A 12,887-nucleotide genomic window follows, 5' to 3' on the forward strand; every position below is an offset into this window, starting at 1 on the left:
CTTTGGATTGATAGTAATGTCAGTCTACCAAACAATTTTTACTCGTCACCAGCCAAATTTAAAACATTGGAGAGAAGGTTAAGTAAAGACTCTGAACTGCGCGAAAGATACGCAGACACAATACGAGAGGACATTAGGAAAGGTTATGTCGTTACCGTAGAACCGCATGATCCACGTAAGCGTTCCGATCGCGAGTGGTATCTTCCCCACCATCCGGTCGTAAAACCGAATAAGCCGGGTAAGGTGCGCCGAGCCCTTAATGAGGCTTCTAAGCTTCACGGCACAACCTTAAATAAGTCCTTATTGGTTGGTCAGGACCTACTCAAAATTTAATTTTTGTGTTTTTGCGTTTCCGTCAACACAAGTACGCCGTCTCCGCGGATATAGAGGATGTTCCTCCAGGCAGGAGTCCTCGCCCGCGATCAAATTTCGCTCCGTTTTTTGTGGCGGGAGGATACCACTTCGGATGTGGTAGTTCATCAGTACACTCGCCATATATTCGGCGCACGGGATTCGCCTACGTGCGCCAATTTCGCGTTGCAAAAAACAAGAACTTATAATATGTCCACATACCCTGAGGTAGCATCAGTCGTATACGAAAAATTTTACATGGACGATTACTTGAATTTGTTCGAGAACATTACACATGCAATTAAAATTAGCCGTGATTTGGTTTCGTTACTTAAGTTGGGAGGATTTGTTTTGTCTAAATTTTTCAGTAATGCTGATGAAATTACTTCAGCAATGAACCTCGATCATTGCGAAACCTCGACTTCACCCATCAAAGAAATATGTAACGGAGCCGAGCAATCATCACACATCTTAGGTCTTAAGTGGGACCATGTGAAAGACATATTGGTTGTTAGCAGAGGCGCGAATCGTCCTCTCGAGAAGGCAAAAACACAACAAACCGTCTTGAGTTTCGTGTCTTCTGTTTTTGACCCTGTTAAATTAGTAGCTCCATACACAATTAGGGCCCGTCTTTTGCTTAAAGTTAATTGGAACATCAGTGCCCAAAGTTGGGACGGCGAATCGCCGGAAGACATAAGAAGTAAATTTCTCGAGTGGCACTCCGGTCTCCCTCTCTTAGGCCAATTGACTATTCCCCGCTGTTACCTCACAGAGCCTATGGATCAAATTGAGCTCCACGTGTTCGGTGATAGCTCACAGGACGTTTTCTGTGCGGTTGGTTTTTGCGTGCGCGGCTTTCGAGTTCGCACAAAACTCAAATATCCTTCATCTTTGGTAAAGCTCGCGTTCCGCCCATGAAAGCGCTATCTATACCGAAGCTAGAGTTTCAAGATGCTCTGCTCGCCACACGACTGAAAAATGATATACTGACAGCCCTTACTGTCAGCATTAATCATGTCTACATGTGGACAGATAGTACTAAAGCTTTGCAGTGGCTAAACTCCAATGACAAATTACCTGTATTCGTCGTCAACCGTGTCGGCGAAACCCTCGAATTGACCACTATTGATGAGTGGCACCATGGTCTGAGCGGCAATTTTCCAGCTGATACTGGTACGCGGGGGATTTCTTCGGAAGCCCTCAAAGATAGCAGCTGGGTTATTGGTCCGAGATTTCTCAGGACCACTGATTGGCCGTTTGTACCCGACGAATGTGTGATCATTAAAATTCAATTGAAGGGTCCTTCTTATGAAGTCGATAATTGCTTGGAGACATCATATTCCTTCGTCACCGATGTCACATCCATCAACAACCCACACACGGGTTCAATTGGGAAATGTTCAATTCTTTTACAAGATTTAAAAGAGTAGCCGCCCTTATGTTGAGGATGCTGCCTTCACATAAGCATTTTCGCGTTAAGGACTTAAGAATCACCGACCCCACTGATTTTCATATTGCAGAAAACAAACTGATTCATCTTGCTCAGATGGAATCCTTACCTGTTGAGTTGAAAACACTCACCTCTGGCAAACCTACTAAAATTAGCAGTAAAATTGCCAAATACTCTCCGTTTATTGGTCCCGCTGGTATCATTCGTTCCACCGGCCGGATTGTTCGTCTTGTGAATACCGATTTTGATACCAAGAACCCAATTTCACTCGACGCCCGACATAACCTAGTTCGCTTGTTGGCCCGCAGCATCCACCATACGCATTTTCATCAAATTCATTAGATTAAATGCGCGCGCTCCGTTTTAAATAAGAAATAAGCAATACTTGGGTTGCGTCGACTACCTATGTCTATCGAAAATCAATGCGTAACATGCCGTTAACGCAAAGCAAGTACCATCCAGCCTATTATGTCCGATTTACCTGTAGAACGTCTCGGATCTAAGCAACCACCCTATAATCATACGGATGTGGATTACTTTGGACCGCTTTACGTTCCGGTTCGCAGAAGCACTGAAAAAAGATGGGGATTCCTTTTCACCTGCCTCACCACCAGGGCTGTACACCTTGAGATCATACCATCTCTGGACACTAGTCCTCGTGTCATGGGCATTGAACGGTTCATTGCGCGTCGTGGTACACCAAGCACGATCTGGTCGGATATCGGCACGAACTTCGTTGGTGCTGAAAAAGAATTAGTTGCCTGCATCAAGAGCTTGAATGGCATGGCTCTAACCATTTTTACACACCAAGGTGTTACTTGAAAATTTAACCCGCCAGGTGCACCCCATCATGGCGGCTCCTGGGAGCGCCTCGTCCGAAGCGTGCAGCGCGTGCTGTACAATATACTAGGCAGTAGGCGAGTCACCGAAGAGGTGTTAGGATCAACCTTCTGCTTAGTTGAGCAGGATTTGGATTCGAGGCCTGTTAGTACTGATTCACGTGAGGTAGAAGCGTTAACCCCAAACCACTTTTTGCTTGGACAACATGCCACTAGCTTTCCTTCGCTTTTACCTGGGGAGCACTTCAATCACAAGAAAAAGTACGTGCGAGCACAGTCGTATGGTAACGCTATTTGGTCTCTTTGGCTTCGCGATCATGTTCCCTCACTGAATAAGCGTGTCAAGTGGCACACTCATTCTGACTTCACTCTTAAGACAGGCGATATGATTGAGCCCGATAGTCCGCGTGTGTACTACCCCCTTGCCCGAATCGTCAAGCTTAACTACGGGCAGGACGGTTGCGCCCGATCCGCCCTTGTTAAGACCGCAACCCGTGAAGTCACTCGGCCGACCGTTAAGCTCGCTCCGGTTCTTCCTTCTTGGGGGGGGGGGGGGTGGATGTTGCAACGCAAATGTAAGCGAGAGTATAAATGGATATATTTTAATATAACGAAAAGTCTTTTAAAATAACGAAAAGTATTTTAATATAACGAAATAAAAACAAAAAGTTCCCCAGCTGCCCATGTATTAATATATTATAAAAGGGGTCACGTCCTATTTTAACTGTTTTTTGGATCTAACTCGGTTCAGCCTTGAGTAAGGCTGACCGCCAAAAAGAGCAATTTGTCTCAAGGACATTACCGACCGGTTCTTGTGGCTAGCCTGCGCCAATTTGTGTCGTATGGGGCTGGTGATTGGTGAATATATGAACTTGTTTTACCGCAAATTTTGGATGAAATTATCAATACTGTCGATGAATTTTGTATTGCCGAGAATACGAATATTTGTTAATTTGTTGGTTTTAAATTCATCCTACGGAGATTTAGCGCGCAATTTACCGATAAGCAGTTGGGCTGTTTTTTACATGCAGACTGATTTTATGAAGAAAGTTGACATCGTGCGAGGATCAATCCAGAAACATTTGAGTTGAATTCCCAAATATCAAATCTGGTGAGCAGTTTGCCAAATTTTGAGTCAAACTCTTACTTAAATGATATTTCTAATATTAAATATTTCTAGGAAGATAAACTGTAGGATAAATCGGGTTTTACCCAACTGGACACTTCGATAAAGCAGTTTTTGTCGCGGGCTAATTGGCATACATACCAATCGCTACGCCTCATGAAGAGTAATTGCATAATGGAATGAAGGCAAAGTTAAACCCCCTTCGAAAAAAGTTAACCCCTCAAGACTTTATTAAGTTGAATTATTTAAGGACTTAAAACTAAGCCACGGCTTCACACTACATAGGAAAGGAACAAAGTTTCAGCGGAATGCTACGGATTTTTTATCGATCGCACCTAAAATTGAACCTGATTTTAATTGTAACAAAAATGACTATATCAGTAGGAAAATTTGAAGGAAAGGGAGGATTCTTCCTCTCCTCGCATGGTGCCCCTTTGGCACTATTTTGAGACATGTATTTTGGCTGATCGACGCTATTTTTGTTCTAACGGAGCTCCGGAACAACGCTTTTTTCGATTAAACAAAAACATTTCAAGAAGAGCCTAAAAAATTCAAAACACTCTTCAAAAATTTGCTTGCGGCGCTGAAAAAGTGGTCAAAATAGGGTCTTCGTAGTGTTGTGGGAGATCTCAGAAATCAATTTTGTCGTTATAAACAAAGGTAGGTAAATTTTTCAAATATCAATTTCCGATGAAGCAGCTGCAAGTCAATTTTACCAAAAGACAAACAAATTTTTAGATTTCATAGAAATTGTATTTTAATGGCAAGATATCATTTTATCACGTATTGCATTATACCACAATGAAAACTCAAAACTACGTTTTGGATGCGAGGTCAGCAAGCAGACAACCTTCATTTAATTTTTTTTTCAAATTTGTAACCACTCCAATTTGTTAATATTTGTTAATACTCAAATCTCATATACTAAGAAATGGTCTGAAACTTGTTTTTGAAATACTCATTCGAGATTGGTTAAATGATTACCTGTTTCAAATTGAAATAATTCAAATTGAGTTGATGTTTGAAAATAATTTTTGAAAAACGAGTTGCTGCAAAATATCTGGCGATTAAAATCGTAGTTCTTAAATATAAAAAAGCTTATACAAAGAAATTGATTTTTTATTGTAAATAAGGGCGTTTCTGTTTACTAGGCTGTCTGTCTACTGACTGATATGTAACCACTATCTTGTAGCTTGGTAATAAATTACTGAAATTATTTTTTTAAGTCTCAGATATAATTTTTGCAGATTGTCGCGCTCGTCTTTCAATTTCTGTCACACCTTCTAAATTGTCAGATCCTGAAATCACCCACCAGTGAGACCTGGACTCTATTTCCTGGCAGAATTTCCGGATCTGAAGAATTTCAGCCCCCTTCTTGTTTCTGATCCCGTCGACTTGACGATAGTGATGAAGTGCTAAATTGTCCATGTAGGTTCGATACGCGCTAAAACCAAAAATTGTCCTAAATCAGATTTATGAAAGTTTGCATGAAGTGGCTATTGATGTTCCAAACTGCCGACATCTATGATAGCCAGCAAACAGTTTCAAAAAGAAAGTCCATAAATTTAAAAAGAATGACCGAAAAAGTTTCAGGTTCTTTCAATTTCATGAGTCTTTTCTGATTGAAACTTTTCAATAAAAGTAAACCAATTTTAAGAAACTAGATAGATAGACAATTTTGCTTATCCCACTAGGCATAAAAAAACTGAAATCACTTTTAAAACTGAAAGTCATTTACGTTTTTTTGATCCATACAGGCTTTTGTCATTGGGGAGCGTAATTTACCTCACTTTCAGCTAATGAAATCAAACTTGAAGGGAAAAATGCTTTAAAACTTTTCTCGAAAGTATAAACAGAGAGTGTCACAGGACCTAAATAAGTGTCTTCGCTCCCGTTCATTAATATATAAAAAAGCGCTTAAGCGTGGACAAGTGAACATTTTATAAGCATGTTGCCTGATGAGCTGTTTCTGGAAAACTTTAATTTTCGAATTTACTAGGAAGATGGTATGGGAAACTTTAAAAAGCCTATATGTTGAGTACTGTGGTTTCGTTTGATGACTTGTGAATTTCATTACGAGTCCAAATTGTGTATTTTGAGAATTTTAGTTCTGCAACATCGCTAGTTTTCTTTGACCTTCTTTGCTGTTTTGGATTCCACAAATCAAACTAAAGCACTGTATTGCTCAATCTTGCTCCACAACAGGCGAACTTGATGAATCTATAAGAAGTTTTGCGAAAGCCGGAACAATTTGTGGAATCCACAAACAAGTAAAATTATGTGTGTAGTCAAATTGTGAGCGGATACCGCAAAAGTAGGCTGATTCTGCTTGCATTTTGCGTATTCAGCTTAAATTTTACGGATTCGGCTTACAATTTGCGGTTTCCATTTAGAATTGTCGGATCCGGGACAGCACATTTTTACTGAGCACATATAATTTTACTTGTATGTTGATTCCACAAATTGTTCCGGTTTCCGCAGTTTTTTTTACAGATTCCGCAATCTCGCCTGTTGTGCAGCAACTTTGACCAAGGCCGTGCTCTAATTATGTGTTCGTGGAATGTAAGTTAGCAAAAAAGATCAAATAAAACTAGTAGTGTTGTGGAATCCGCGACAAATCTGTTTTTGGCCTGTTGCAGAATCCGTCTAAAGCTCACAGTTTGGCCATATAATGAAGTTCAAAAGTCATCAAACGAAACCACTGTACTCAACATATAAGCTTTTCAATGTTTCTCACACCCTCTTCCTTGTAAAATTGATTAATGAAAGTTTCTAGAAACTGCTCATTAGCCAACTTGTTTTTGTTAATGTTCACTTGCCCACGAGGAAATGCTCTTGCGAATGTTTATTAACGGAGTGAAGACACTTATTTAAGTCCTCTGACACTTTCTGTTTATATTTTTGAGAAAAATTTATTAACAGTTTCCACGATCAAGTTCAATTTTTTGAGGGTTGGTTGTTCAAGCTCGAATCGGATTAATTAGCTGAACGACAAAGCGCTCCCCAATGACAAAAGTGCGTATGGCTCAAAAAAAATGTCATCAAATTTTAGTTTTAAAATTCGCTTGTTGCGGAATCCGAGACAATACTAACTTTCCGACAAAACTGGCGCAATTTTTAAGAGGAAACATTTAAATTTGGAATAGACTTAAAGATTTATTCTTGGATTCCAGTGAATTGCCGACCACAAATTAAGCGCCTATCATAAGTTGTGTATTGAAACATACGCTTCATTCTTTCGGTTTTCCTTGGAAAGCAAACAAGTTTTCGGATACAGCATAGAGCCCTATTTAGGCGACTCCTCCACCTTCTGCGACTCCTCCACCTGCGACTCCTCCACCTTCTCTGGGATTCAACCCCCTTACCAACCGAACGGCCCCCATTTTTGTGTTCTTTTATCACATCAATGTTTGGCCGACTAGTCCCAAAATTTTTCTAAAGGCGCTTTCTAACTTCAAAAGGGAATGTGCGCCAAAACAATGTGCATTTTTTGGTGAACTTTTTTAGGAAAAGCGCCCAGAAACGGGATCTTGAAACGTTCTGGGAGCGCTCGGAAAATTATTTCGGTCAACTAGAAAAAGTTGTTTTCAAACTCAATTTTTTTTCTGAAATTCCGCCCCTTGAGAAAATCTCAGATATGCCTCTGAATTCAAAGCTAATCAAATATTTTGATTCGTCCCAAAAAAAAGCTTAGTTGCTCTCTTCGTATAAAACTGGACTAATTTTTGTTGGTACTTCATCTCGCTCTCTCTCTCTCTCTCTCTCGCTCTCGACACTCAAAATATATAATAAATAATATCTTTTTTCTTTTTCGGTTAAACATGCTGTTAATCTAGAGTTGAATTTGAAAAAAAAGGCACCAAAAGTTCATAAAAAATTGAACTCAAGTAGTTGATTGCTTCAAATTTTTTTTTCTCAAATGCATGCGACGAAAATTTTTCAGGTTGTGGTCATTATGTGACAATGTTTGACCCATGAGTTTCCGCTATTTAAATTTGGTTGAGAAAAAATTTTAGAATGTTAAGAAACTTTATAAAAATAATTTCGAAAAATTTCGTGTCTAGCAATTTTTATAAGAAAAAATCCCTCTCTTGTATTAAAAGCCTAATTTTGCAAGAAATTGTATGATTCTCATAAAGAAAAATTGTAAGATAGCGATTTTTGGTCAAACTGGGTCTCTATTTGCATACACTGTTTCAAAATCTAATCTAAGCGATGAAAAAAATTAATTTTCTACATTGCTATATCAATCATGGCTTTAGCCTCTAGTTAAAGTAGTTTTTACACCGACTTTTGATAAAAGAATGGAATATTTGAGATCGGCGTGGTTTTTTCCTCCTCGATAACTTTTGACTTTTTAATTAGCCTTTTCGCTTGGTGTTTTTTAGATAGTCTCAGTAAGCGCTAAAACATCACTTTAAGTTTTTTTCATAGCCATTAGGGCAAGACGTTCACAATAAACTGCAAAAACCTTTTTTTGAAATTTAATTATTTTTTTAATTTAAAAATTGATACTTTAAAAAAAAATTTGAAACAATAAAATTGAATTTTTCCCCTATGCGCTTTTAAAAACTTAATCTAATGTTTTAGAGTGAAAGAAATTCTAAATCATATTTTATCAACTATTTTAAAAAATTATCTCAAAGATCTTAATAGGCAGTCAAAACACTCATAACTGTAGCCTGACTTGAGCAGTCCTTTTAAAGATTTATGATCATTCCCACTTTGCATGACAGTACTTTCAATCTGAATTTTCAGAAAGCCATGGCTAATAATTAAAAATGATTTTTATTGCTAATTGACCTTCACAAACTGTGAGACGTTTCCTTTATTGGTAAGAAAAAGGAAGTAAAATTTTGAGGTTTTAGGCCTTTAGATAATTTTTAATGTCACTCAGCCAAAAATGGATATCCCAAAATAGTACAAAGGGGGATCCTTTGCACCAGCATGAGTCCCCCCCCCCCTAAACCCCCTACTGGTTGCATGTCAAAACAATAACAAACTGAATGAGAGGTTTGATTAGAAGTGTACCGGTTTGATGTTAGATGCTGTTCGAAGAGTGCACTCTCGAGTAGTCTTTCACAGCCATGAGCGGATGCGGTGACACAGTTGCGGGAACTCACGAAAGACTTGCCAGAAGAAGTTTTCCAGTGTTTGTGACTGGCATCTATCTGAACATTACAAAATAGAAATTTAGTCAGATGAACAAACTATAAGACTCTTTTTCATTATTACCTCTCCTAGAATCTAGTAACTGATTTTTATATCCCCACATCTCTGAACGTTTTTTATGGAGAGGGCCGGCTATAAGTTGCTGGGGCAGTTTGGAAGGGGGATAGAGGGGTAGGGGGGAGGGGACGAGATTAAAAGGTGGGAGAAGAGGGGTAAAGATGTTTTGTCTTGAAATTAGGAGGCTAAGAATTTCTGATATCCTATGACCGCTGTGCTAGTTGTAACCTCTCTTTAATAAAAGCTAAACTGCTCTTTCTTAGGCTTTTTTCTCTTGTGGATAAAATAGTTTTTCCAACATTATCATCATTTTGATTGGGTTGTAAAAAGGAGCCGATTTTTGGGCCGACTTGTATACCCGGAGTGCTGAATGCCCGAACATTTTCAGCCAAATCTGAATCACCCAAAACTGAGTTGTTTTTACTTTTTTGCGAGTTTTCGAATACTGAAGTCTGATTGCCGAACATAAATTTGGACAATTGAGCTCCTTTTTAGCCCCCTCCCTCCAGCCCACACGCACACACACTCAAAGACCACACACACACACTCACACACAAACACACACACACCACGTCACGTACCCGCAATAGTCAGTAATTCCACCTTCTGAAAGTTTAATCAAATTGGTTCAATTTGTTCTTGGTTCAGTATGACTATTTAGTTGCAAGAAATCAGGCTAAAAGTCTTAATATCGTGTATAAATTTTATGAAAATGGAAAATTTTTACCCATAATTATCCTCCGCTTATCCTTAGCAAATTATAGCACCTAATTTGCTACAAGAAGAAAAGAATTGTCAACTTTCTGGTAGAAAATTAGGTGCTATTTTTTAAACCGGTGTTGGGGAGCGTTATCATGAGAAAAAACTTTCTCTTATAATGTAAAAAACTATAGTTTGGCGGGGCTATATTTTTCTAGTTACTAAGCTTTGTGGGGGGGGGGGGGGGGGGAGCTATGTTGGAAAAAATTATATTTTTATATTTTTATTGTGCATGTGAAGGAGGAAGTAAGGCAAGGAAAGAGCCAAATTCGCAATCATCATTTCTCGTACCTTGTACTGTTTTGTGAATTTGGAAAACATTCTCAGGTAGTTAAGTCCGTTGGAGCCGTCGGGTGAATTTGCCGATGAGTTGTTAAGCAGGGCGTCACAGTTAGTGTAGAATCTCCTCTCCTTCATCGTCACACTCGGATGTGTCCCGAGGTTCCCAACCTCTGCACTTCTGAAAGTAATTAGTTAATTAAAAAGTTCCATAATTAATTATAATTGTCCATTTACAGCAATTTGTTTTTAAGATCAAAATAAGTTGTCCGCCTACGGTAACGCAATAAACGAGTCCCTTAAGATCTTGGACCCAGAAAACATATCAAATGCTTTTTTTCACGCTTAAACCTTTTTTCTATTTTGTGTTTTTCTACTGTTTTTCTACTTTTGGATGTTTTCCTAGATGAAGTCTCCCGGTTTGTGCCCGGGGCTTTTTGTGCTGGTTTTCTATAAAGCGATTTGTGGTTCAATTTTTTTTCTTCTAGAAAATACGGTCCTATTAAAGCTTTGCGAGAGCGCATAATATTAATTTTATTGAACTAAAATAATGAAGTCAACTGAATTTTTCTATTATTTTTTTCTCTGCCCTTGAAAAAGTTCTACGCATGCCCCTGGTCAGCACATATAATCATGACTGCACAAATATTGAGACGACAAATCTTATTTTTTTTACCTTAGCTGTGCTTTAAGGTATCCTTCTGACAACAATGGGGTTACCACAAATTCATCAGCGTCTGTGATTAGAATCCACTTGTGGGACAACATGTTTCGATAGAGACAGTCGTTAATAGCCAGCAGTTGGAGCGATTGAGACCGGAGCCAGATGTCTGAAGAAGAAGACGAAGAAGAAGAGGAAGAAGAAGAGGAAGAAGAAGAAGACGAAGAAGAAGAGGAAGAAGAAGAAGAAGACGAAGAAGAAGAAGAAGGAGAAGACGAATAAGACAAATCCTGTCGAGTGTCTACTGATTCAGAACTGAAAATTTATTGAGCTGAAAAAAGGCTGTTTTTGTCGATGTACACAAATTTTTTCATGTAGCCGGCCAGAATTCACATAAATATGAGGAAAATTACAACTTCTTGGAAATGAGCTCTTGGGGAAATAATCTCAACATTCACAAAAGGTCATTCTTATGACCTGGTTATGACCAATTTGAAATAAAAACTAAAAAAATGAAATGACAATATATGAAGAAACTATTGAAATTTATTATGATATAAAAAAATGTCGAATATCCATTTTGTGAATAGAAAGGGAGTGACCTACAAAGGAAAAAAATTGATATTTGTTAGTACCGCCGTTCAAATTTTTCGCATCTTCAGATAAATTTTGTAATAACGAATTTGGCCAAAAAATAGCATAAAAAGTTAATATGAATGTCGATTCGAAATTATAAATAGCCCAAAAATATAGATGAACTTTTAGATGTTAAATTTAAAAATGTCACCTGGCTATAGCTGGTATCCCGGGAAGGCTATCAACATATCCCAATCGCTCGTAGAAGTCAATGACCTTGAGGGTCTCAGGGCTCAAAGAGGACGAGTGGTCTCTGAACACTCGCAGGTGGAACTTAGACACGCCCAAAAAGATGTGATGCTCGAACCTGAAGTAAAATTGAGAACATTCAGCCACCATAGAAACGACTAGCTTAAAAATTTTTTAGCTCGTCGCTGTGAACTGCGGCTGTAAACTTGATTAAGAAGTGCACGTTTCGGTCATTTTTTGGAATGAATCGAAACATGGATTGCGAACGGATCGAACCACCGACCCCTCTATAGATTCGTGGGAACTACGCTTAATAAACACCACGCTACCAAAAAAGGACCCGATGAAAAAAAATTGATTATAAAACAAACCTATTTTGACGAGTACACTATTTGACGGATTTAAAAGCAAATATGAGTATTTTGTCTCTAAATTTTATCTCCAGTATCCATTTCGATAAAGTGCAAAGAGATCACTCTACTAGAAAATCTACTGCGCTGATAACGGCACGTTCAGACCCTGAATAAACTGGCAAAGGACTAGACTTCAAGCAAGCATTGATACATTCACAGGATCTTGTTAAATATCCCCCCCCCCCCCTATAAAGAAAAAGTTGAACAGATAAGCATGTACGAATTTTGTATTTTGTTAACGTTAACAGTCCCCCCTCCCCATATTGCAATTCGGGGAGGGGAGAGAACTGTTAACAAGATCCCTTTCACAGAGGGTAGTTGAAATCATTTTGATCACCGCCAATGTAAAACTTTTGTTGAATTTACAAAGACAACACGGAGTTAAATTAACCGGGCAAAATAAACAAAACTAGAAACTTTAAAGACGTTTTACTTTTTACTTTCACAAGTTGAGTCAACATTAAACAAAAGTCGATGAGAACAAAAGTCATTTAGGTATTTAACAAAATTAAATGCCTCAAATTAGTTTTTTCAAATTCGAACCCAAAAATTTAACCTGAAAGGGTCCAAAGAATGGAAGAACGGAGTCATTTAAACGGAAGAACGTCACCCGCACCGGAGTTCCATGGATAATAATCGATTATAAGGGAAAACTGTCTGTTACCTAAAATGCTGTCATTATAATCCATTATTGTTGCAAATTGAGATCACGAAATCGATTATATTGTCATTATAATTGATTATTTTTGTAAAAACACAATTCATTAAAATCCATTATAATAGATCATAATCCGTTTAAAATCCATTAAAGTTGATTATAACGGATTATACTCTTTACATTTTTTGCAAAATCAATTGCAAAACTTGCAACATTTCTGAGTTACTCACGGCCTACTCGCAATCTAAACCTACTCGAATTAATTCCCCCCCAATTTGTTTACCATTTTGAACGGGG

At 38.3% G+C, this 12,887-nt stretch overlaps 1 protein-coding gene across 1 annotated transcript; it reads left to right on the forward strand.

Moving 5' to 3' along the window:
- Positions 1 to 2,269: 2,269 nt before the first annotated feature.
- Positions 2,270 to 2,623, forward strand: LOC134856163 (uncharacterized). The gene has a single exon (XM_063872528.1). The coding sequence runs from the start codon at positions 2,270 to 2,272 to the stop codon at positions 2,621 to 2,623; it is 354 nt and encodes a 117-aa protein (XP_063728598.1).
- Positions 2,624 to 12,887: the final 10,264 nt, after the last annotated feature.

The sequence above is a fragment of the Symsagittifera roscoffensis genome, unplaced genomic scaffold (assembly GCF_963678635.1).
Source record: "Symsagittifera roscoffensis unplaced genomic scaffold, txSymRosc1.1 SCAFFOLD_1072, whole genome shotgun sequence".
NCBI classification, from domain to species: Eukaryota; Metazoa; Xenacoelomorpha; order Acoela; family Convolutidae; genus Symsagittifera; species Symsagittifera roscoffensis.